This window comes from Arvicanthis niloticus, chromosome 22 (assembly GCF_011762505.2).
Source record: "Arvicanthis niloticus isolate mArvNil1 chromosome 22, mArvNil1.pat.X, whole genome shotgun sequence".
In the NCBI taxonomy this organism is placed as follows: Eukaryota; Metazoa; Chordata; class Mammalia; order Rodentia; family Muridae; genus Arvicanthis; species Arvicanthis niloticus.
In genome coordinates, this window is record NC_133429.1 from 17,758,645 (window position 1) to 17,785,534 (window position 26,890).

Sequence of the window (26,890 nt, forward strand, 5' to 3'; positions counted from 1 at the left end):
TGTGGGTGTTTCCATGTAATTTGGGGAGCTAAATTAACACAAGTAGTATTATAACCAACCCATAACCTTTCACCCTTTTCATTAAAAAGGCCTTATCTCTCAGATACACAATGAGCATAGTTATCACAGTTATGTAAGCTATAAGGTATGATATATTCTAATAACATCCAGTTCATTAATTTTGTCAATTTAGATACGTTACTCTAACTCTGCCCTAACTTAAAGAGTCTACAATCCTATATCTGAATTGTTTTGATTTTTAACTTGCATTACCATCTGAAAACTGTCCATTCAAATCTAGATCATCTTCCTTAATGCTAAACAACTTAAGTTTGATTATGAGATTATAACTAGTCTTCAAACCTATTAGAGCTCCAAGAACGAATTAAATGTTACCTGGATACATAGGAAGCATCAAAGCATAGCTTCAAAAACTTAGCCAATTTGCAGAGACAGCTGACTACCTGGACAGTCTCCTATTCCTCAAAACATTGGAGCATCTGTCTTCAGCCTTCTGGGCCATAACCATCTGGCAGACCTTAAGTAAAGCAGGAACTACAAAGGACTAGCTTACTCTGTCTTGGCAGAGCTAAACTGTTGACTTTCCCTCCATCTTGTGTTCTTTCTTGGACAGTATTTTTTGTCTGAAGATGAATTAGGGAAATTCTTGCCCGATGGCTACCTTGCCACTATTGGAGCAACTCCATATGGAGGTTTTGATGCTCAGTATTTTTCTTGAACCATGAAGAAGGTACTATCAGGAGCAGACACGTCTCCTAGTCAAAATTTCTATCAATAATGAAAGATATCTTAATACCAACTAGAATGTTGTTTATTTTTCTAAGTGCAATATAAAATGAACACATCTCTGCACTTCTCATGTTTTTCACACCTTAGAATTTGTCATTCTGTTCCAAGTACACCCTTGTCTTGTGAGGTATCTGGACTTACAAATGATCATGTGCTTTGTCTTCCCTTTAGCTCCTATTAACTTGGATACCACCTTCTTTTTTGAGCAATTCCATTTATATTAAGACTTCCGGATGAAATTCATTATTATGGCACATTTGTCTTGCTTCTGTCTTCCCTTGCCTTGGTTTGGCGTCTTCTCTCAGTGGCTCTGTTTCAGATCTTTGCTACTTAGTTTCCAGAGACTTGTGGGTGCCAAATATTTTTTAATAAATGGCCTTCTAATGAGCATTCTTTATATACCTTTTAATATATATAATTATATCATATAAATCATTTATTTTTAGCCTCACAACATCTGTAAAAATGTTTTTTTTCTTTGTTTAAAATAAACAAAGAAAGTAACCTGTTTAAAAATGCTACTAAATGTCAAAGCTGGACTTTGAAGTCTGGTCTGTGTGAGTTTGTGGTGCACAAATGTAAAATGTTTGCTTGCACTCCTAACCGTTGCTATTTATAGTGTATCTGTAGGATGTAGTGTGTCCCTGGCATATTTGTTGCTTACAGAAGTCTTTTCAGCTGCCTAGGAAACCAGAGAAACTCTTGTTTTTCATCTTCTAAAGATGAAAATGAAGCTGGATTGTTTTTCTTAGATTTCTTTTGAACATGATGTATTAATGTTACTAAAGAGGGTTGAGAACGTGGTGTAAACGCTTGGTTTCTCTGCTGTTTTGCATCAAATGCACTGACACTTATGCACAACCTGATCTGTGAATACAGAACAGGAAGGATCATTTCACCTGGAAAAATACTTTCATTCTAAAAACAAAGTCAGCAAAGCACACTGGTAGACCCCTGCCAGCCCTGCTTGAGGGGGATGAGGCACAAAGATCACAGGTTTAAGGCCATCCTGGGTTATAGAACAAGACTCTGCCTGAACAAACAAGACCAAACCAAAGTTAAGTTATTGGGATGGGGACTTTCCCGTTTACTTCCCAGTCGTTATTTTATTTTTGCATATTTATAACACATCTCTGAGCACTGCCTGCCTTCCTTTGCTTTGGTTTTCTGTAAGTGATTTTTACTCACTGGGAGCTCCTGCCTCTCCCTGAGTCCATGTGGGCTTTGCAATTCATGGGCTCCTAAGAGTGATTAAACAATGGCTGAAGGTCAAGCCCTCCTCTTGGGACAGCTGGTAATTAAGTCACACAGTCTCTGGTTCTGGAGATAGCCAGCCCCACTCTATAGGCGAGGCCATCTGTTCTCTGCTTCAATGCCTCAGATGTTCAGACTCGATCCCATTTGCACTGATGGTTTTGCTAGGGTCTTCCCCAACTGATTAGAGTAGGCAGAGTGAGAATGTTGATATTGTAAAGAGTTGAGGTTGATCTGGATCTTATTTATGGGCTATTGGGAGGAATTGTTAAGACTAATGTTGTAATGCGCTTTGTTATGTAGAGGTCCCTTTCAGTCTTTAAAAATTCCAGCTTGAACATTTAGAGAATGTAATCATAGGTTGCTTGACTTTGCATACAGAAACTTTGGTTGGTTTTTGTTAGAATTAGTGTTCTGTCTAGTTGATGTCAGTAATATCTGCAATGTGCGTAATATTTTCCACTCTCCTCCTCCTTTGTTTTAATTGTGCAGTCTCTTTGTCTCTCTACTCCACTCTCCTTTCCAGTGCTGGTTTTCAAACAGAAGGGCCTCACCCAGTCTAGGCTGGTGCTCTTCCACTAGGCCACACTGCCAGGCGCGTCACCAGCTTCCCTGGAGTGCAGAAGTAAGCTCTGGGTCTCTTTTCTCACCTGCATCTGCACTGGTGTAGTGAAGGGAGTTTTGGTGAATTTAGATGCTTCTGCCCAAAATAGTTTAGTTGCTCTTAAAATGTGCCTCTTAAAGATTGTCACACTTTCCCAAATTATCCTGGCTGTTAGGATTTTTTAAAAATTACATGTCATAGTCATCTTTTTATTATTATTATTATAATAAAAAACAAAAAGCTGGGCCTCCTTCCAGTGCTACCACGTTGGCCACCCCTGAAGTTCATGAGTAGCTGGGAAGTTTACCTGTGGAGTTCCTGTGGAATTAGTTGCATCTGGCCCCAGGGTCAGAGTGCATTGTCTTGGGGAGATGGAGCCAAAGAAGAGAAAGGGTACCAACGAGGTTGCCATGCTGAGTGCAGTTATGGAGGCTGTTAAGTTACTGGGTTTAGCCTGAAGGCAGGGATGCTCTGTTTTGAGCTGGGGTGTTGAGGATTTAACGTAAGAGTTTGTGGGCTGAGCACTCTGCCACCAGGAAAACCAGTGATAGCCCCAGGTGGAAATAATTATTAAGTGACATTTAAATTTTTGTTTCGGTGTGTGTGTGTGTGTGTGTGTGTGTGTGTGTGTGTGTGTTTTGAGACAGGGTCTTTCTATAACTAGGTCTGGCTATCATGGATACACACACACACATATATAGCCCAGGTTGGTCTCACACTCTGAGATCCACCTGTCTCTGCCTCCCAAGTGCTGGGATCAGCAGTATTCACCACCATGTCTGGCCTTTTTAAAAACATACAGTAAGACAGACTTTGTTCAGTACCAGTGCTGATTTTGCAGTGGTAAAGGAATTGGACTTTACTCCAAACACAGAATTCATAGCCAAGGAGAAAGTGAGCTTCAGTGGGTAGGAAAAGTGGGGGACAGGGTGATCTGCTACTGCTTGAGAGATGGTGGCAGGAGAGGCACAGGGCCAGACCCTGAAGCAGGTGGTGAGATTTTAGTAAAGCCAGGTTGGATAAGAAAGTGCTTCTGCTGAGCACTTTGGTAAAGCAGAGACTCACTGTCAAGTGTCTGCTTAGGCATACAACTGTGGCTTGTAAGGTCCAAACTCTTCAAGTTCCTATAGTCTTTATTAAATGTTGTCCTTTTTGAGACAGGGTCTTCCTGTATAGGTCAGCACATCCTCAAACACACAGCAATCCTCCTGCCTGGGCCACTCCCCACCCCCAAGTGCTGGGTTTACCCAGAAGCATATGCCACCACCCCTGTCATTCTTTGGCTCTCTGTTAAGTATAAAATAAACTTTCTATTTTCTTTTGAGCTACTACCATAATTTTCAAGACTGTAGCATTGGTCTTCAGTTCATCTAGAGCTGCCCCAAACATTCAGTACTCTTTGAAAACAAATCAAGCCTCACCAGGTTGTGATAAGAGCTTCCTGAATGGGGACCATGTCATTGGTCAGCCCACTCTGGACTTGACTAGTCTTTGTTAAATGTGTCTCAAATAAACAAGTGTCTGTTCTGGAACTGGTGGAAGACATGGAATGCAGAGTCTGGCTGAAGCAGTGTGAGACTGGTTCTTCAGCTACTTAGCAGCTAAAATCCACTATCACTGTCATGACGAGGAAATGCCTTCCAGTTGGAAAACAAAAGTTATTCTGCTGCCAAGCGACCAGCATAGTCATCACTTAATTCTGCAGGAAGACAGGAGCAATCTTGTTGCTTTGCTGAGCAGGAACTCCTGCATCTGAACTGTGCTAATCACTACACTGGCAGCTAAATGTATCACTGCTTACCTTGCTGGGCTTTGAACATATTTACCATCTGGGGCATGATTCATAAATGCGTTCCTTAGTGTTGCTTGGCTGTAGACAATCTAAGGACTTCCAGAAGAGTTAATTAGCTACGTTTTCTCCTAGCAAATGCCAGGGCTGATTGAGGCAAGCTGCAAGAGATGGGGTGTGGCTGCTGTCAGCTGGATCTCTGGAGATGCTTGTGTGGTTTTCTAAACTGGAGCATTTGCAAACTAAATTCTTGTTTGATATTTTACTAATTAGTTATACAAGGTAGTTCTGTAGTCGCTATGTAGATAAGGTATTCCTTTAGATTACTGTGACTGACAGGGCAATAATAATGAGCCCAGGTTCTGCTTCCAGAAAAAGTTTTTTTAGTATTTAAGAATGTGAGGAGGCCCGGAACATAGCTCTGTTGTAGACTTTCTTGCCTAGCATTCAGGAAGCCCTGGGCTTAATCCTTAGCACGTAATAAACTGGGTATAGTGCTACAGACCTGTTATTCCAGCACTTGGGATGTAGGGGGTGAGATCAGAAGTTCAAGGCTATCCTTGGCTACTTAACAATTTTGAGGCCATACTGGCACATCTGTAATTCCAGTCATCTAGAGGTTGAAGCTTCGGGATTTTGATTTCCTCAGGCCATCCTGGTCTCAGCAAGACTGTCTCAAAACATAAAGAAAACATTGAGGGGAGATGGGGGTATGGCTCGGCGGGGAAAGCTTGTCTCCATTCAGAAGGCGGAGTGCCCCACTCTGTAAAAACACTTGAGTGGACTTTTGGGTAGGAAACCTTCCGTTCTTTTAGAGTACATGTGAGGATTTTTTTAAATTTGGGGTTTGTTTTATTTATTTCCTTATCTTTGTTTTTATTTTTTAATTTGTCCCGGAGAAGTAAGAGATGCTCTTAATTAATTTGTCTCTTAGGGGAAAATGTTGAAGGGGTCAATAGAGGAAATGCTAGCCCTTTCCAAGAGAAAGCCTATCGAGTTTCCTCAGGCTCTGCGTGAGGATTTGTAATCGGACTGTTAGAAGTGTTGTTTTGGAGTCTTGGACAGAGGGGAGATTCCAGTGTTGTTTAACTTAGGTCCTGAGGCCCACCCTCCGAGGACAATTGGAGCCTCTGCAAACACTTATCTCCTCCCCCACCCTTTCCTCCTCCTCCTCCTCTGCAGTGATGGGTGTGGTGCTGGTGACCTATATTAAAACATGGTACTAGTAGTCTTAGAAAGAACAGAAGATGAAAATATGTGTGGTTTTTTCTTCTAGGAAAAATAAACTTTTGAAAGTTAACATATTCTCAGTATCCCCAGCTCCAGACCCCTGAGGTGACTGCTAGAAGGACTGACTGGCCATGAGGTTTGGGAGTCAGCCCACCTGACGGTCCAGAAACACTGCACTGCCGCAGAAAGTGGGGTGCCTATAAGGGAGAGTGTGGGGAGGCTGGGTGTAGACCTCGACTTTATACACCCCGTTGCTTCATCAGCATAAAATTCTGCTGAGTCATAAGCCTTGTGGTGGGGACATGACTCTAGTGCAGGCCGTGGGGCGCCATGCCCTGCTGTGGGGGCATATCTGCCCTGTCCAGCAAGGACTAGGGTGGCACGTGGCCATGCTGAGCCCTCACTGGACCCCATGTTGGCCTGGGAAATTGGGGAACCCAGAGGGCATCTGCTCCACCATGTTCTGCAGGGTTCATATGATACAGATTGGGGGCCTGTGCCTTGGGTTGGTTGTTGGGTAGTATTGGAGGATGCTACTTGGTTTCTCAAAGGGGATGATTCTGGATAAGTCGAACTCAGGAATGCTGGTATGTAGGGCTGGACAGGATTACCTCTCTCGATAGTTCATGATGGGTGACACCCCAGGAAGACCCCAGGTGGGTTTGTTGCCCATGAGCTTATGCGGCCAGCCTTGTCATTGCCCATTAGGTGCTGTTGGGGTGGGTATAGGACCAGGTGGCTGGTTTTTAAAGTACAGATGGTGACCTCATTGGGAGCTTGGCTCACAGGAGAGGAGCATTAAGACCTAAAGTCAGAGTGTTGTGTTGACTCTGTACCAAATGTATTGCAGAATGTTTGTGCAACAGCCAGTTAAACATTCTTGCTAGTACTATACCAGTTGTGTAACAGTCGCACCTACTTCACAAATGAAGAAACCAAGGCCAGGTCAAGGAAGCACAGTCAGTCAAGGGCAGTGGCTTAGATCTAGACTCCTGATTGCCCAGTGCCTCCCTCTGCGAGACTCAGCTAGAGGCTCCAGGTTGGGAAATGACTACTGACAGAGATAAGGGGCTCTTAAATCCAGAATGGAGCTAGCTAAGACCTCCTTAGAGCTTGTTAGAATTTTAATTGAATATTTTTGAGACTATCATGCATAAGTACTGCGTTTACTTAATTCTGCCCTTCCCTCTCTGCCTTTCCTTCCCCCCTTCAACTCCTGCTTTGCCCACACTTCCACTTCACTCTTTAATCACATGCACAAACACACAAAGTGTCCTGAGTCTACTTAGTATTGCTCATATGTAGATATGCTTGGGCCGACCACTTGGGATTGAGTAACCTATCAGGGTTATTCCCTGGGGGTGGGCAGGGAATGATTCTTTCCCTTTTGGCAGCCTTCGGTTGCCTGTAGCTCTTCATCTAGTTGTGGGGCCTTGTGAGAGTTCCTCCATTCATGTTGGCACCGAAGCTGGTGTCATTAAACAGTGCTTGTTTAGGCAATAAGTTATGATTTCGTGAATAGAGATTCCCCGTCACATCTAGAAGATGCTGTCTCAGATCAGCTATCCTGGTTTTCTGGCACTTAGAATCTTTTCTCCTCTTGCTTCCCCAGTGTTTCCTGAGCCTTGAGTGTAGGGGTTGTGTTGTAGGTGAACCAATTGGGGCCAGACACCCCACAATCATTTATCTTCTACATTTTGACTAGTTGTGGATCTCTGTAATAGTCTCGATGTATTGCAAAGGGGGGCTTCTTTGATGAGGTGTAAAAGCTACACATATCTGTGGGGATAAAGGTCAATATTTAGGATAAAGTTAAAAAATATACAGGTTTATATATCAGTCAGAGGACTCTAGAGTAACAATTTATAGAATGGATCGCGATCTAGTATGCATATACAGAGAAAGGGAATTTGTTAGAATGACTTACAAAGTGTAGTCTAGCTAATCCATCAATAGCTGGCTATGAATGGAAAGTCTAAGAATCCAGAAGTTGCTCAGTCCCCGAGGCTGGATGTCTCAGCTAGTCTCAGTACAAGTGGGCTTCTAATACCAGTGACGGAATGGACTCGATAACAAAGCGAGAGCAGGCAGGCAACGAGCAAAAGCTTCCCTCTTCTTTGTCCTGGTATAAGATTCCATCAGAAGGTGAGGCCCAGATTAAAGGTGGATCTTCCCACCTCAAGATCCAGATTAGAGATGGATCTGTAACTTCAAATTAAACAAAAGTCTCTAAATGTTGTGCCCTCCATTTTTTGATATTAGTTAATTCCATATTTAGTAGTCAAGTTGACAACTAAAAATAGCCATCGTGGTTTAGACAAATGGCCGTAGTAGGTTCCTCTCTAAGGTCCTCTCCAGCCACAGGCTAGGTTTACACACCACCAGGTGTGCATTTCCTCATACTGAGCAGGCCTCAAGTCCAATTAGACAGTCGTTGGTTACCCCCAAGATAAGGATGCCACTGTTGCCCCTTAGCACCGTCTTACCTCGCTGGTCATTGTTGCAGTTCGTAAGCTTTCCATCTGGTAAGACGATTGACTGGTTTTCTCCCTTGGCAGTTTGCATAATGCTTTCAGATAGTATGTGAGCTAGTCTCTGGGGAGGACGCCTCCGGGTCAATTCCAGCTTGGTTCCTCCAAGTGCAGTGTCCAAAGTGTGTGGTGTCTTCAGCAGTAGGGTCTTAACTTCAAGTTCTGGGAGGCAACTGCAAGAAGTGTCAACAGCTTGTCTTACTTTGGGATTCTCTTAGACTCCGCTGGCGAACAACTTCTCGTGCCTCGCGCTGGGGTTTTGTTAGTTCATGCCTTGTGAGGGAGCGCCATTGCCCCATGTGACAAAATAAGAGTCATCATATTTACATGATTGCACTAGAGTGACTTTAATTCCTAGAGCTGAAAACCAGTTTTTAGATATTTCTTTGTGTAATTGAAAGATAAAATAGCTTTGTGATTGCCAACCTTGGTAGGGTAGAGGATGAGTGGGCAAGGAGCTTTTGATCAAGTCACGTGTATGAACACTAACCTTTGCCCTCCTGACTGTAATAGGATTTCCGGGGTGCTGTAGCCCATGTGTCCAGGCAGCTCGGGAAGCCAGTGATTGAGGACCGGATCCTTAACCAGATCCTGTACTACCTGCCTCAGCTGTATGAGCTCAACCGTGATCTTCTGAAGGAACTGGAGGAACGAATGCTGAGCTGGTAAAATATGGCCACTTAGGCTTCCCCAGAGCTTGAAGTTTTAAATGAAATCACAGAGGTCCCGCTGGGGAGAGGGAGAGTGGTGTCCCTTATATAGCATTGTTTCAGTATGTCGAAATTTTTGTCAGTTACCTGTAGATTGAATATTTCAGGTGGCCATACCATTTAAAAAGTTCTTCAATAATGCTTGCTCAGAACCAAGCCAAGCCAATTTAGCTAGTTCCTTTTTTTTTATTTATTTTGTTTTGTTTTTCGGTTTATTTATTGAGACAGAGTTTCACTTCCTGATACATTCCAGGCTGTAATTTTTAAAATTATTTAAATTATCATTAGTGAAAATGAAGTATAATTACCAAAATAATTCCTGTACATAGTTTATCTTTTATTCTTTATATGATTTTATATTAATATTACCCTGAATTGGCTTTAAAACCTAACTTTAGGTACATATATGTAGTACAAAGAGGTTTAAATATTTTTTGCTTATACTAAAGCCTTCCTCACATTTTAGGTCTATAGATCATCTGTATTAGAAATATTAAGCATTCCTAAGAACCAGACTAAATTAACAAAAGAGATAACTCTTCAATTATGGAAAAAGTTTCACTTATTGTTAGCAAAGTAGTTCAAGTCTTTGAATAAGGCATTGTCTCTCAAAATTTTTCACGGAAGCTTATGGAGCAGGCTTGCAAAGCCCAAATAGTTGGGAAGCCGAGGCAAGAGGACCACAAGTCCATTGAGTTGTATGGGCAACTCATCGAGTCTCTGTCTCAACAGAAAACGTGAAAGACAGGCTGGACGATGGCTCAGTGGGTAAAGGTGCTTGCCACTGACCCTCAGAACCAGCATGGTAAAAGGACAGAACTGATCCCCAAAACTTGTCCCCTGACCTCACATTCATGCCCCACACAAAATAAATAAGTAAGTCAACCCACAAATATTTTTTAAAATTAAAAAGAGCTGGGGATTTAACTTAATGGTTTGCCTATCATGCCAGAAGCCCTGAGCTCAAAAATATATATTTGTATTATAGTATTTAGAGCACCAAATACTATAAGTAGATTGAAATGTGCGTGTTTGTCTTAGTAAAACTGATTTAAGGGCTCCCACAGTTAGAGAAATGATAGTATTTTCAATTCTGGACCAGGCAGGGAGGGGCCAGTCTTTGTCTATAAAATAGAAGTTTGAAACTCTGTGTAGGGACCATGGCTTGGTGACTCTGCGATGGTTGGGCTGGCGTGCAGTATCTCTCTGCCAGGGAAACTTGCAAGCAGAGCCCACCTTGTTGACCTGGAACGTCGTGGCCCTGTGCCTTACCACGGTGACACCTCTGCTCTGCTGTCTTGTAGGACATCCTTAGCCAGCACTGACTCTTCCCCTTGGTCTCCAGGCCATAGATCATGTTCTGCTCCGTAAGGAAGGGCATGGTCCAAGGCCCCTCTGCCTCTTGATCTATCTGCTGCTTGCTGGCAATTCAGTTTTATTGGGGTAGAGCCATGAGAAACAAGGTACTTATAGCTGTGGTCAAGGAATCCACGTCCTTTGAACTACCACCACCTCCTGTAATAGGAGCAGCATGCCTGCCCCCTTGTTTATCTGATTTTTAAAAATAAGTTATTATATTGATTTTTTTTTTAAGAGTCTCAATTTGTAGCTGCCCTGGCTTTGGATCTACTATGAAGTGTAGGCTAATCTTGAACTCAGGATGATCCTCCTGTCTCACCCTTCTGAGTACCAGAATTACAGGAGTGAGCCACCATGCCTAATAGCCATTTCATTTTCCAAGGTTTGACTTTCTACTGTGCTGGTTGGTTATCTACATATGACAAGTGTATCATATAGTATACATAATATACAAAGGTCTTACTTTCATGGAGCAGACATTCTAGTGGGGCTTAGTCAAAGGGCACAAAATGGGAATGGATTCTGGTATGTTTAAAGAACACAAAGAAGTTCTGCAGAATAGGAAACGGGGAAGAAAATCATGGCCTGGGCCAGCCAGACAGGAAAGCATAGTAGCCCTTGTGTGCATGGAATATATTTCTGTTCTCAGAGCAATAGAAGGTCCTTGGAGCTGGGTGTCATAGCACTGAGCTGTAATCATAGCAGGAGAGAAGCAGAAACAGGTGGATCGTGAGTTCAAGGCTAGTCTGGGTAGCTTGCTGAGACCATCTCAATACACATACACATACACTGAAAAAAAGGCATCATTGGAAGTTACACAATAGGATGTATATTTTTTAGGCTCTAAAAACAGAATAGAGAAGAATGGAAAAAGTGAGGCCAGTCAGATCTGGCAGAGTCTGGACAAAATGTGTTCATGGCAGGAAGAGAGAAAAAATTAGAAAGACGAGCTAGTGACTTAGCTGTGCCTCAGACACATTAGTGACTGCTTTTATGTTTTCGTGTGTCCTCTATCCATAGGACCGAACAACAAAGAATTGCTGATATCTTTGTAAAGAAGGGGCCATACTTAAAAATGTATTCCACATACATCAAAGAATTTGACAAGAACATAGCTTTGCTGGATGAGCAGTGCAAGAAGAATCCGGCCTTTGCTGCGGTTGTCAAAGAATTCGAGGTATTTGCTATCACACAGTGTTTTTTTTTTCTTCTTATTTTTTTATGCCTTAGTCTTTTATGGTCATTGGAAACAAAACATTTGAATAAAAATATTAAAATATAATCTCCCTCATCAGGTAGTGGTGGCACACGCTCTTACTCCCAGCACTTGGGAGGCAGAGGCAGGCAGATCTCTGAGTTAGAGGCCAGCCTGGTCTACAGAGTGAGTTCTAGGACAGAGGAACTGTGTCTCAAAATAAATAAATAAATAAATAAATAAATAAATAAATAAATAAATAAACAAACAAACAAACCCAATAAATAAATAAGTAAATGAATGATAAAAATAATCTGTCTTAAATCTTAGAAGGGATTAATTGATCAAATCGGTAAAAATTCAATGTTGTCCAATATTCAGTTCTGAAGATCTGTTATTGCATATTGTACTGTTTAAATTGGATAAACAATATTTTGTCTAGGGGCAGTTAATTTGTTTAAAACAAGGTTTCACTGGATAGCCATGCTGGCCTCAACGTCCTGGCTTTCAGCTCTTGTCAGCCGGGTGTAGGGGCACGGGCTTGTGTTCCCAGGACTTGGAAGGCTGAGGCGGAAAGAGACAGAATTTAAGGTCATCCTTAGGTACATACTGAATTCCTGTCAGCATGGACAACATGAATCCCTGGAGGGAGGGACAGACGGGGGTGGGGGGTGGGGGGGGAGGGGAAGAGGGAGAAGGAGAGGGAGAGAGGGAGAGAGAGGGAGGGAGGGAGGGAGGGAGGGAGGGAGGGAGGGAGGGAGGGAGGGAGGGAACACTAACAAGCTAGCTCAGAGCATAAAGGCACGTGTTGCCACGTCTGGGATCTCACGTGTGGAAGAAGAGAGCTGACTTCTGAAAGCTGTCCTCTGACCTCAGCATGCATGCAGGGGCACATGTGCACCCAACACACACAGACACACAGACACACACACACACATACACACACACAACTAAGGAATAAACAAATAATCTTATTTTTTTTTTAGGCCTGTGGTAAAATGCATATACCACCAATTTACAATCTTAGCCATTCCGTTTATAATTCTATGGTATGAGATATGTGGACAGTATCATGCAGCCATCTATCTGAAACACGCATAGTCTTGCAGGATTGCGATCCCATGGCCATTAAACATTAACTTGTCCTTCTCCTCCACTCTGGCTGGCCACCCCGATTGTGCCTTCTGCCTCAATCGATTTGAATACGGAGGGATCCTTTCCTATTTTCAACCTCACATTTTCTTCTGTGTGTCTGACAGCTTCACATACAGTTATGGAAAGGAACACAATTTTTGTTAGATAAGTAGATAAATTCAGTTTTGGCGTCAAAGTTATAAACTTTGCCTTTGTTTTATTTTCTGTGCCAACTAAAGCTCTGTTTTGACTGAAAGTTTGAAGGTGTAAACTTGTTAGGATAAAATGACATTGTACGCTGTACCCCAGACTTGTTTCAAGGCGGTTTTGCAGTCAGGGCTGTCCTTGGGCCCTGGCCTACCTGCCTCTACTCCTGAGCACCGGTATCACATACTTTTCTTTTTTAAAAACAATTAGTTTCATTCTACTCCTGTCAATTTGGGTTACTATATTTTAGTATTTATTTCTTTAGCTAGAATGGTCAGTATATTCTAGCCACACAAAATAAGAAATGAAAAGTTTCAAAATATTATAGTATTGCTGATTTTTACTTTATCTGCTTTGTGCAAGAAGCAACTAATTATCCTTTGAAAATAATTTACAGTCTTCCCTGCTGTTTCTCACCTCTCCATCTATACCATCCAGAGGAGGCATCACTGGGTGTCATGGCACATCCTATAATCCTAACACCCAGAAAGTGGAGACAAGAACATAGCACTCAGGGACAGCCTGAGCTGCATAGAGGAGTCTGTCTCATAAAGCAGTGCAAGCGCACATGCACCTGCTCATTTTGATCCTACCACACAGTAAACTCTCACACTGAGTGAAGCTCAGGAATAGACTGAGGTAACTATTCTACATATTAAGGAAAAGAGTTTTAAGGAGAATCACGTGGCTTTTTGGCCAAGTCAGAATGTCCCAAGGCTCATGACGTGCCCCAGGAGCAGCTCACATGCTTGTCATTTGCCATGCCCTGGGTTCTATCCCCAGCACACATACACACACCAAGGACAATGTTATAGTCAGGCGTTTTCATCTGGGCTTAGCTGTCTTTTATAAGACCATTCATCCAACAAGATTTTTACATTCTTCATTCTTCTAAGAGAAGGGGCACTTAGCTAGGCTGCTCTGAGCTTTAATTTCTGCTGCTCTCCCTGTACCCTGTTGTTATGATATGTAAGTATATTGACCACAGGGCTCTGACTGTCATTTGAATCTAACCCCCAATAGGGTTTTAGATCTGCTTCCTTATTTTAGAGGTTATGCATTCCCTTCTTGGTTAGGGTTGAACTGACAGATGTCCCTTGAGTGGAAGCTGGGATATCCCCAGTAGAGACTGCAACTGTGGACACCACACTCTGTGAGAGGGTTGTGAACCAGTGCCCTTAGGAGCAGCAGCTTCAGAAGCCGACTGGAGAGGTGGGTTTTATGGCTCCAGTCAGTTTCCCTTGCTGCATAGCCACTGTGTCTTACAAAAGGAAGCATCTCTGAATTCTCCTCCTATGTGCTTCAGCCTGGACTCTCTGCTTCTGAAAAAGCAATGGGCTTACTTTGAATGCCTTTTTTTCCCCTTCAGATGAGCCCGCGATGTGCCAACCTGGCCCTGAAACACTACCTGCTAAAGCCAGTTCAGAGGATCCCTCAGTACAGGCTGCTACTGACAGGTGGGGTCTCCCAACCTTGCCAGCCAAGTGAGGCCGCGTGCCTTACTGAGCACTGCCCTTCCTAAGCCCACCTAAGCTCCCTGTCTTCTCCAACCGCTACCTGGTAGATGATTACATCAATGGAACTGAACCACTTTCACTCTTTGACCATCCAGTGTCCACACTCACCTCAGGGCACCCTTGTGGGTTGTGTGCGCCCACTGTTCTGAGTGTCGTTCACCACACAACCCTCATCCTGTGTTGTTTCATCCCAGTGATGTTATTAATCCCAAGGAGGTCTTTTCTCACTGCCCATATGCTTGTATAGCACTGTCCTGTGAACCTAATACTTTCCTCTGTTTTTATGAGGATTGATTAATGAACTGAACTATATGCATGATCCTTAGAGTAAGTCTTTGTGCATTTTAAATTCTAATAATAGTAGCTATTCTTAGCAATTGTAACAGTAACCTCACTACTGTTATTTGGGTATATTGACTATCATTTGCAAGGTTTTAGACTTTTGGCTAGTTTACAAGGGAATATGAAGTATGATTTGGATGAATGCACATGTACTTGGGTCCTTTTGTTCCCTGGCTTAAAACTTACCATAGTGACTTGGACAAGATACCAGGCTTATAAAGATTAGGTGGTTTGATGTCATAACAGAAACTAATACAGTGCCAAACATACTATCTGATACATACTGTTTTGTCTACTGATGTTTGCTGAAGGATATTGAGGAGGATATGTATATATATATTGTATTATATATATATATGTATTATATATAATACAATGTATTATATATGTATATATCCCCCTCAATACAAATACATATATATGTATATATCCATATATGTATATATATATATATATATATATATATATATATATATCCCTCCTCTTTCTATATATATTTATATGTATACATATATAATACATATATATGCATTATACTTTGTATCAAAGTGTTTAAGATCATTGAAATGTCACTGTAGCTCAGCAGACACATGTGCTTTGGTGTAAATAGAATGTGAGGTACTTGGCTGTGACTATTGTCCTTGAAAGAATGATGTGCATTCTGTCTCCTTAGTCAGGTGCTTTTACACCAAGATTAATGGAGGTATATGTGAACCTGGAAAAGCAGCATTTGCTCAGGTCCCTTGAGGCAGATGTGACAGGCTTTCCTGGATTTGTAGTGATAAGAGTGGATGGCAGGTCCTTTTCTTTCAGACCTGGGACCTGCCAGCCAAGGTGTACCAAGAACTCAATTTGAATTCCTAACTGCAAATTAGGCACTGGATTTCTTTCTAGAATGACACAAAGCTACACAAATAGTTTGAGGAAATCCTGTCCATCTGCTTTCCTCTGCTTCTGGCTGAGATTATTAATTTACAGGACAAGGGGAAGTGCTGACACCCAGTGTTTTTGATAGATAAATCAACATTCTGTTGTAACCAGCTACCCAATAGCATTGGCCATTGTCACAGCAGTAGAAGGAGGGCTGCTTTTAGTGGCAAAGACAACCATGGCTTCAGGTGTGAGAAGGAAGGCTCCAGCTACTGAAAATGAAAGTGTAAAAGATACCCTTTTCCCCTGTACCGTGGCTGGTCTACATAGTTAAAAAGCTGCCTGTGTTTAAGTTAGATTGTATGCAAAGTTGTTTTTGGTGGAGAAATGAGTAAAACGAGTTTTTAAAACTATGTGTGTCATCTTTTTAAGACAAGTTTCATTGTAGAGGCAACAAAGTTTGTCTCAAACTACTTGTACTTCTGCCTCAGCCTCTTGAATGCTGGGATAATAGGCCTGTGTCACCTACCTGACATGTGTTTTTATTACATTTACTTACTTGCCCATGTGTTGTGTGAGGTATGCGTGCACATGTGTGCCATCACATACATGTGAATGTCAGAGGATAACTTGCAAGAGTCCATTTTCTCCTTACCACATGGGTCATGTAGGTTGAAGTCAGCTCCTCAGGCTGGGCAGCCAGTGTTTGTGTCAACTCTGATGTCTCACCAGATCACACCTGGCTTTTTAAAACGTTTTTTAAAAATCTTTTTATTTTTGAGATTATAATGACATCATTTCCCCTTTCTCTGTCCTCCCTCCAAACCTGTTGAGAACCACACTAGCCCCACGTTGGGCGCCAAAAAATGTTGAGGCCCAAGCTCGAGTCCCTGTTCAGGCAGCAAAAAATGTTGGGGCCTAGGCTGCCCCACTTTGGGCAGCCTAAAATATCGTGGCCCGAGCTGCCGCTCCAGTCCTCGGGTCGGGGTTCAGCAAGAGAAAAAGTGAGGACAGACTCGAAGAATGGAGATCAGACAGAGTGCGTTTCAGTCCCGTTTATTCTTCAGTCTCTCTTCTTAGTCCAAGTCCCAAGTCTTGAGTTCCTAGTTCCTAGTCCCTAGTGCCTCCAAGTTCCAAGTTACTTCTTCCAAGTTCTCTCCCAAGTGCCTGCTTCTCTGTCTCCTCTGTCTTCTCTCTGCTGTGTCTGATTCTCAGTTCTGTTCTGTCTCTGCCTTTTATATGTCTCACTTCTAAGCCATGCCTCTAAGTCACACCTATAATCATGCCCTTAGGTCTTGTCTCTAAATCTGATCTCGAGGTCACACTCTTAAGTCACACATCTTTAATCTCACACACCTTTAATCTCACACACCTTTAATCTCACGCACCTTTAATCTCAAGGTATCTAAACCAAGATTATCGGAGTGTGCTCAGCTGTTGTAGGCTATTGTAATCCAAGTCTCATGTCAGGGTATATGGCTCAAGATGGCTGCAAAGCTGATAGCCGCTTTTTGCTCAAAGACAGCCCCCAACACAAACCCTTTCATATACCCCTCCTTGCTCTCTTCCAAATTCATGACCTCTTTTTCTGTTCATTAAAATCTGTTTTTAAGAAAACAGATTTGGGGCTATGGGTGCAGCTGAGGTGGTAAAGTGCTTACTGAGTAGGCCTGAAGCCTTGGATACATTGGGCATCATGGCACGTGCCTGTAAGCAGAGCAAACGGACTTTTTGTTGTTGTTTTATAATACCAACATCATGTGAGGTTGGACTCTTAACGTTTTTCTTCATTCAAGTGGTTGGTGGGTTCTTAAATTTTGATTCTAATGTTGTTTGAGGCAGGGTGTTGTCATGCAGTCCTGGCTGCTTTGGTACTTGCTATGTAGCCCAGGCTAGCTTCACACTCACTATAATCCTCCTAGTGCAGACTAATGAGTGCTAGAATTACAGCTGTATTCCAAAACACTAGTCTTTTGGGGTCATTTTAATTTTGGTATATACTTTTTAAAAAGTTATAGATATAATCTACATAAGCGCCTAGGCTGGCCCAGAATGCATTATATAACCTAAGCTACCTGGAACTTGTAGAAATCTTCGTGTGTGTGTGTGTGTGTGTGTGTGTGTGTGTGTGTGTGTGTGTATGTTTGTATGTATACCACATGCATGCTTGGTACTCATCAAAGTCAGAAAAGGGTATCAGGGTATCAGATGCTCTGGAACTGGAGTTAGAGGTGGTTGTAGCCCACCATAGAGAGCTGGAAATTGAACCTGGGTCCTCAGAAACAGTGCACAGACTCTTAACTGCTGAGCCATTTCTCCAATCTGGATGTTAAGTCTTAAGTCTGCATTTGTTTAAATGATTAACTGGGGTCCCATGTTTGGAAAAACAAGTTCAAATAGCTTAATCCTCCCAAGACCTTGTAATTTCAAATGTAGGAACCTTACAGTAGATGAAAGGAAGAATAAGCCTTTATTTGAAGCAGCTGCTGATGGTGATTATTATCTAGGTATTTGGCAGAGTAGGGGAAGATTCCTGCCTGACTCAGTGTAAGTAGACTTGAACTTGCCTTGATTTCTTGGCAGAGGGAGTCTGAGAAACACATAGAGAGGAAGGACTGATAAGACGTGATGTATCTTTTAGAGAAAAGTGCGTAGGCACTACTACTGCCCCAGAGGCAGTAGTAGTCTGTGCTGCTGTTTAGCTATCCTGGGTTGGTTGGTTTGTTGTTGGGTTTTTTTTTTTTTTGTTTTGTTTTGTTTTGTTTTTTTCCAGTGTTATTCCCCCATGGGAGAACTTCAGTTCTCTCTCCATTGTAGTAAAAAATTCCAGCTAGATTCTTAGTGGAAGTCCTTGTTGAGCCCCCAGTTGTAAAGCATATGGCTATGACTTGCATCCTCCAGCACCGGTAAAATAAATGCCTTCATAAATTCAGTAATTCTTGGTAGTAGTTTCTTAAGATCTACTCAGAGTACAATCTAAAGAGAATGCATGGTATAAAGTGCTCAAGGAAACACAGTGAGTGAGTGTCCTAATGAATCCCGAATGCCTTTACATTTTATTTTGTGTTGACTGGTCAAGGCTAATGCACCACAGTCAGGCCCTGTCCTGAGTGTGTGGGACACCAGGTTCTCTTGAGTTGGCAAGGGTGGAAATTAGGAGGCGGCAGGCAGGAGGAAAGCAGACAGTGCCACAGAAGCAGGATGCGTTGCTTCTTCCTCATCTCTTCAGGAAACAAGCTGTCTGGAACTCATGGATCTTGCCCCATATCCAAGCCTTGACCAACTGAAAGGCTCAGGAAATGAGTAGGTGCTCCTTTTCATGAAGTCCGAATCCTCCTGCAAGAGCACCATGAGTGTGTGCCGGGTGGATAGATCACTTCATAGCGCTTGACATTGAAAGCAGGCTTCCACAACTCCGGCCCTTCCAGAAGGACTAAACTTCTTCCTAGTCTTACTCCCTGGGAGGATCTCCAGGTTCTCCTCTCCCTCTGGCTGCTGCTTCTGTTGCGATCTGGGTCAGAGTTGTCTCCACCTCCTCCATGCTACAGAAACACCTTCATACTGGCCACGCCACCTATTATCAGACCCTGTGCAACTCGGCAAATCGTTGCTTCAGTTCCCTGCCGAAGGTGCATGTACTTTGATTCTGCTTATTAGATTGTGTTGACTGATTTATTTGTTATCTGATTTATTTGCTTATTCACTTTTGTAGTAGGAATTGATCCTAGGACCTCAGGCCTGCTCAGCCGGTGTTCAGTCAGTCAGCTGTATCCCCAGCCCTCCTTGTGCATGCTAGAACAGTCAAGAGCACACCCATCTACAGTCTAGAGACCTTGGTTTATAGCTCTAGCTTATGCAAATCTTACTTTGCTGAAGCCTGTCCTCCCAGACTGTGTTCCCTCATACATTAATCACTCCCTCAGCAGGTGCTCCTACTGGCCAGCCCTGTCCTGGACACTAGGGACAGGCAGATAGCACAATACAATACAATACAATAGCCCTTGCCCCACAGGCTGTACAGCCCTCTTTGAGGCTGTGTCCAACTACTCAGGTTACCACCAAGTTCTTCTCTCCCTAAAATTTGTCTGGATCTTGCCACTTGTTATTTTTGGAAGGGTCACCTTTTTCCTTTGAAGGGCTCTTTTATGCACATAAAAATATGTAAGTAATATAAAAAGCCAACCCCCTATTCATAGTCTATTGTTTGGAAATGACTCATAGACTTTTTCAGATTTTTTTTTATCTCTACCTATATTATATATTATATTAGAATTTTTCTCAATAAAATCATTTTTTTATTTGTGGAACATTATTACATTGATATTGAAGGAAGTAGAATCAGACAGGATCACTGAGGATAGAGTATATTTAAAAATATAATTTAAAATGTTTCTGAAAATCCTTTCCACTTCCACAGTGATGGGGAAACAACTGTCCTTTGAACTTTGATTCATTGTAATTTCTTTGATCTTGTTGAAAATATTGATGTTATATTAAAGTTGTTTTAGTGATATGTTTTAGTACTCTTTCCTGTAGTCTTTGCCTCTGTCTGGAATGACATTAATCCCCTCTAGCTTTTAGAGACCGGAGACTTTCCATGTTGGTAGAAAATGGGATATTAAAAACATCTGTTATAGTGTTCTGAGGCTGTGAGTGTGAGTGACAGGCTGGTTCATCTGCAGATTCAAGAAGTAAACCAAGAGATTACACTTAAAAAAAAAAAAAGCTTATTGGAAACCCCTGTGGCAAATATTCTATTTTAAAACCAAAGCAGTTCAAAGTTGTTTTGAGTCGGGCTTCGTGGTCCATACTTTTAATCACAATTCTTGGGTGGGTGGGGGGCACAGCCGGCTAACAGTTCCCAGGCCAGACAGGATTGCCTAGTAAGACCCTGTCTCAGAACACACACACACACACACAGAGAAATTAAACAGGTCATTTCAATACATTGTGTAGGTTACAATTTGATTTTAAAAGAGTGATGGCTATACCTTAGCCACCAAAGAATTTACTCTCTCACAAATCCAGGCCTTTGACGGAGGCATTTCTATCCACATGAGATAGGGGGATAATGCCATTCAGCATTTGTGTTCATTAGCCCAGCTCCTGGGCTGTTGTAAATCATTCTTAATTGTAGTTTTTAGGAAGCCATTTTAAGAGATCCTATTAAATAAATTATATCTGTAGAAATATTTAAATGCTTTGAGAAGGTCTGACAACCTAAGAACCAAGCACATTCTCTCTCCCTGTGCCTTTTATGTGTTTGTCTGTCTTTGGTCTTTGAGACAGTCTCATGTAGCCTGCCTGCACCTGCCTTGAGCTTCCTCTGGAGCCAAGGAGCCTCCTGCATTCCCATTGTAGAGGTAGTGTTACAGCATACAACCTTGCCTGGTTCGTGGAGTAGTGGGCATCGGACTCAAGGCTTTGTGCTTGCTTAGCGCCTGAACTGCATACTCAGACCTAGTCTGGTTTCGTTGTTGTTTTGAGGCATGGTGTCAAAGCCCAGGCGACCTCAGATTCACTATGCAGACAAGGATGACCTTGATCCCAAATGCTGGGATTGCAGGTTGCGCTACCTCGCCTAGCGAAATGTGCTCCTTCAGCACTGAATTAAATAGGATCTGATAGGAGATGGAATAAATTAGAGATGGTGCCAATGAGAGTATACAGTGTTTTCTGTTTTCTGCCTCAACCATAATTTGTCATAAAATATCTGGGATTTCCATGGTGATGAAGTCACAAAGGTTGTTAATACTTCTGGGATTTGCCAACAATATTCCTGGTAGATAGAAACTCCTATTTCATTTAAAGGTTAATGAAAATGGATCTGGGTGAGATAGCTCCTGCCTTTAATCCTAGCACCTGGGAGGTAGAAGCAGGTGGATCTTTGTGAGTTTGCGGCCAACCTGGTCTGCATTGCTAGTTCCAGGACAGCCAGGGCTACACAGTGAGACCCTGTTTTACAGAAACAAAACCATAAAGGTTAGTGAAAATCAAGTCTTGCCAGTTTATGTGCTCAGTTCTGTCCATTCAAGGTTGCAGAAAACCCAAGTTCTACCAGTGGAGATCGATACAAAGTTCTTCTTCAATCCTTAACACGAGTTTGACCCAGATTCCCTGGAAGTAGCCGAATGCCTCTGTTTCTGGGACTTGTTTTGGCAGAGATTTAGTGAGCAGGAATGTGTCGCTAGAGTCTCTCTCACAGTCTTTGTCGGAAGTAGGGGCTCACAGGAACTGCTCCAGCTGGAGAAACCATGGAAATTCAGCTACACTTGAACTCACTCTGATTGCTTGGATTTGCTTTATTCTTTGCTTGGCTGTCGAATATTGAAGTACACTTGTCTCCCCACGTGTAACATTTGCTCTGTTGGTAGGGACAAATATGGACAAGAGTTTCTTTACACTACAGAGTGGCTTAAATGTGCCAAAGGCCCTTTCTGTGTACTTGAGATTCTCACTTGGTCAACTGGCAGCCTTGATAGTTCACCCATTAAGACCAAGTCTTTGACAACTCAGAATAATCTCTTGAAGGCTCCCTTGGCATTTGACTCCTCTCAAGGTTATTCTGGGCATGCCTCACCCATGAAAGAAGTCTGTGGGGCTGGGCCCACCTATCCTAAGATGTGCCCTTAGATCTCCCCACAGCATGAATATGAAGTCAGTTTGGGTCATGAGTCCTTTGAAGCTGCCTTCTCAGGACCAAAGTCATCAAACTCTTGGCTAGATAGGGAAGTTTTTTTTTTTTTTCCTTGACTCTGCCCTACATTAAGATATTATTCAATTGAGGTCCAGGTCCAGCCTGTATCTCAGTAAGAAACATTTTTATAGTGATCCCCCCAAAGCAATTTGAAATATGGAAAAAGACAGCTTATCAAGCAGTGATCCATGTTACAATTAAAATGATCACACCATCTATCCAAATCTGTTAACTTTAAGGAGTGAGGTAAGATGGTGTTCATAGCCTCTGCTATGCCTGGACAGCAGATTTAAGACTACTGTCAGGCAATGAAGTAAACGGGAAATCCTGCATATTACCAAGATACACCAAACATTTACAAAGCCAGAAGGAAACAATTCAAAATTGTGCTCATGCGAGTAGTGGTAGCTGCATTCCCAGCACTCAGGAAGCCGAGGCAGGAGGATTAAAAGCGCAAGACCAGCCTGTGCTACAGAGCAAGACACTATCGTTTTCAAAGAAAGGAACTGAAGCTGGATGGCACATGCCTATATTCATGGAAGCATTATTGATCAGGAGTTCAAGGTCAACTTGGGCTGCATGACAACCTGTTTCAAAAAAAATACTGTATACGTTATTTTAGAGAGATGTTCATGGCTTAAGTTTTCTTCATTATTATTCAACTCACCAAATTTCTTACAATGCATTTTATTAAAGTAGGTTTCACACTATTTTATAGTGTATTGTTTGTTTGTTGGTTGGTTGGTTGGTCTAATTTGGTCCCCGCCCCAGATGGGGTCTTGCTATTTTCCCTCAATTCTGTAATCCTCCTGTCTCAGTCTCTTGAGTAGCTGGATTACCGGCGTATATTACAACACTAGCCACCCCAATTCTTGTTCTTATCCAGAAGTGATATAGGGACTTCGGGCCCACAGTAGCAGAATGCTTGCTTAACCTGTGTGTGAGGCCTGAGGCTGATCTCCAACACCATAAAAAATGAGTGGATAAAAAAAGGTAAATAAAAGTGAACTGAAAAAAAAAAGTTACAAGGTTGTTCCTTGGTTAGACATTACTAGATCAGGGAAGTAAGAATTTCTTTTTTTTAAAAAAAATTTTATACAATATATTCTGATCACTGTTTCCCCTTCTTAGTCTCCGCCCGGATCTTCTCCACCTCCTCATCCACCCAACTCCATGCCTTCTTTCTCTCTTCAGAAAACAAACTAGAGTAAAACAAAACAAACGGGGGGGGGGGGGAATGAAAAGAAAAAGCATCAAACACACACATCACAAAACTCAAAATCAGAAACGGTAATATGTAAGCAAAAGATCTGTAATGTTAAAAAACAAAAATGCCCAGAGAAAGCAGTATGAGACAAAAATGTCTCCAAAAAATACCATCGAGTTTATTTTGTTTTGGCATCGACTACTGGGCAAGGGCCAGTCCCTTAAGTGTAGTTTGTAAGTTTTCCTTTGTGAGCCATTATCAGTTGGAGACATCTTCTCGGTTAGGGATAGGAGCTTGTGTCCAGTTCCCCTCTCATCTCTGGGACCCCATCCGAGCCAGCCCTGTGCAGGCCCTCCCTGTGTTTGTGTTGTGTCTAGAGGTCTCCCATTCCCACTTGTAGCTCTGTTCTCATCTCCTGCAGGAGGAGGAGGAGGAAGCTTCTCGATGATGGCTGAGCAAACCATGAGTCTTTCCATATAGCAGGATGCTATTAGGTGTCATTTGATTGCTATGTTCCTTCAGCAGAACAACCGTATTTGGTTTTCCAAAGCCAGTAAGAATCTCAGCCTCTGATTCCTCAGAAAGACCTCCAGGAGTGCCTCCCAGGGTGCTGACATGTATCCCTCTGTTTCATATTTCAAATGGCCACGATCTTTGGAGGGCCAGGGCAGTTTTAAGTTGTTCATTTCAAACTTCGAGACTTTGTAAAGCAGGCTCATTGCACGAATAGATGATCTCTCTCCGGATCCCGGTAAGTCTGCACGTGTTGCAAAACTCATCTCAGGTTATAGAAGAAAGAAGAAATCTGAAAACACAGCAAGCCTTGTCCTCCACTTTGAAACATTTTACTCTGGAACACTACTCCTCCAGAGTTCATTTCCTGTGCTCCGCCACCAGCCACCTTCAGCACAGTCCGGGCCTCTGGCCCTTTGAAGGCAGAAAGTTCTAGACTCCCGCCAATGACTGACACTTAGGTTAACCTCTGAGTAGTTTCTATTTTTAGTTGCTCGATTATGATTAAGAGTGGGTGAGGCTTACTAGAAGCTCTGGTGTTTTAGGACTCCCGCCCCCATCCTTTCATCTTGGGCCTTGTGTGAGTAGAAAGGTAACTCTCTCTATCCCTAGGCTGCTTGTGGTGTGTTTCAGTTAGTTTTACACTAATGATAAGGGACAGGGCGCTCAGGAGTTAATTAATCAATGGCGCCACCTGGTGGCCCAAGAGTGCATTTTGCGATGTCTGTAACCCTCATTTCTCTCTCCCCAAACACCCCTCTCTGACCCCTATCTCTGCTTCAAATATGAGGTCTCCAACTTCTGCTCTTCCTGCCTCCACCCCTCAAGTGCTGAGGTCACAGGCAGGCACCACCACTCCTGGTGTTCTTCTTTCCTAGTTTTGATTTAAAAGAACAGCAATAGTCTCCTTGGGTTTTGAGACAGTTTACTTAAAAAAAAAAAAAAAAAACCAAACAAACCTCTTTAAACTAAATTAGTTTAGGCAGGGGCAGGAAACTCACAGTGGTACAAGTCTAACCTGGCAGCTGGAACATCTCCTGCCCCCATGATTGCTGTGAAGGTTTCCACAGGGCCAGGCCCTAACTGGGAGGTGGTAACTAATGCCCATAAAGATGCAGGTTGTCTGGCTGGTCTCCTTTCCTGGTTTCACCCTGTCTGTAGCCAGTCACTGGGCAGCTGGCAGTTTCAGTGCTGCCTGACTCACTCTCATCAGTCATCCTCTCCTTGCTGCTGCCAAGGTCCAGCCTGATTCCTAACTGTTGAAGGGGATCGCAGACAGATGGATGGATGGATTAGTTGCAATGTTACATTGTAGAGACGAATATCACATTTTTTTTTTAAATTGGCAGAAGGCCAACTTAACTACATTCCTTCCTTGATGAATAGCTTGTTGTAGCTGGGCTGGAGAGATGGCTCAGCAGTCAAGAGCACTGGCTGCTCTTTCAGAGGACCTGTGTTCAATCCCCAACACTCACATGGCAGCTCACAACTGTCTGTTCTGTCTCTAGGGGATCCCATGCCCTCACAGACACATACATGCCTGCAAAACACCAAGGCACATAAAATAAAAATAAATAATTGAAAAAATAGCTTGTAGTATCAGCATCTTTGGTATATTTCCCGTGTAGCAACTGTACTCGACTGTTTGTAAAACGTCATGTTGGCGGGCAAGCAGCCCAGTTTGAATACTAACCACAAACAAACAAACAAACAAACAAATACAACTTAAATGCTTATCAGGCTCTGGAAAAAATGATTCTGAGGTCAGGATTTCCTAATATGCATATCTTCCAGGAGGCTTTCTTAGGATAAAGGATTAATTCCGTTTTTAGGCATATACTTCTGTGTGGATGAACAAGAACTGAAGAGGAACTTGCCATAAGTCTGACATTTAAGTAAAGCAGATTAGCTATCAAGACCCTTCAGCTAACTCAGGGTTAAGGACGATCACTTGGATTTTAGGAGTATCTATTAAGAAGGAAATTGGGGCTGGCAAGATGCCTCAGAGGGAAAGGTACTTACCGCCATGCCTTATGACTGAGTTCAATCCTGAAACCTCACACTAGAAAGAGAGAATTGGCCCATATAATTTGTCTTCTGACCTATCTCAATATCATGCCATGTGTGTGCCTCACACAAATACAACTAACTAACTAACTAACTAAATTTTTTTTAAAGGATGAGTTTGTGACAACTGTTAACATTTGTTTAGTTTGCTTTTGAGACGGTGCCTCACTGTACTGGAGGTTAGCCCTTGAATTCATCACCCTCCCGTGTGCTGGAATTACAGGCATGGAGCACTGTGTAGGGTCTTGATACTAGCGCTTTTAGTCATAGGATTGCTAAGTACTGATTCATCGAACATGGCTTATGTATGGAATGCATTCAGAGTAGAGCCAATGTGAGAATAGCTTGTTTTGTTTTATTGAGACAGAGCCTCCCTCTGTTGCTTAGGTAGCTTGAAACTCAACCATGTAATCTAGGCTAGCCTTAGACTCCAGACAGTCCTTTTGCTTCACGTTCCTAAGATCTAGAGTTACAGGCATGAGCCACTGCACCCGGCTTAACTAGCATTCTTTTTTTAATCTGAGAGGAAGCCAAGCATAGTGTGTAAGTAGAATATTTCAATAATTTTTGTGATTTATGTCATATTTTGTCTGAGGCATGCCTTCCTCCCTGTGTGTTTGGGATGCCTTCAGGTCTAAATTTCTAGTGATTTTCTCTGGCAAGATGGACGCTTCACCAAGCCTCAAGGAAGTTTCCTGTGGTCGTATATAACACCAAGAAAGGTTTTTCTACCATGGTGGATATTTATAATATACATATCCAGACTCCGAGGGCTCTTAGGTCATTATTGCAGGGACAGGGAGTTCCAGCAGTTTGAGTGTATCTGTTATGATTACATTTGGAGAGTTTTCATA

The 26,890-nt window shown here is 42.5% G+C and overlaps 1 protein-coding gene across 1 annotated transcript in view; it reads left to right on the forward strand.

Annotated features, from left to right (window-relative positions):
• The window catches only part of Fgd6 (FYVE, RhoGEF and PH domain containing 6), a 112,758-nt gene that overhangs the window by 61,334 nt on the left and 24,534 nt on the right, over positions 1–26,890 (forward strand). The window contains exons 6-8 of the mRNA XM_076920024.1: positions 8,732–8,883; positions 11,308–11,464; positions 14,193–14,280. Of these exons, the coding sequence (XP_076776139.1) occupies positions 8,732–8,883; positions 11,308–11,464; positions 14,193–14,280 (397 nt within the window). The remainder of the gene's footprint in view (positions 1–8,731; positions 8,884–11,307; positions 11,465–14,192; positions 14,281–26,890) is intronic.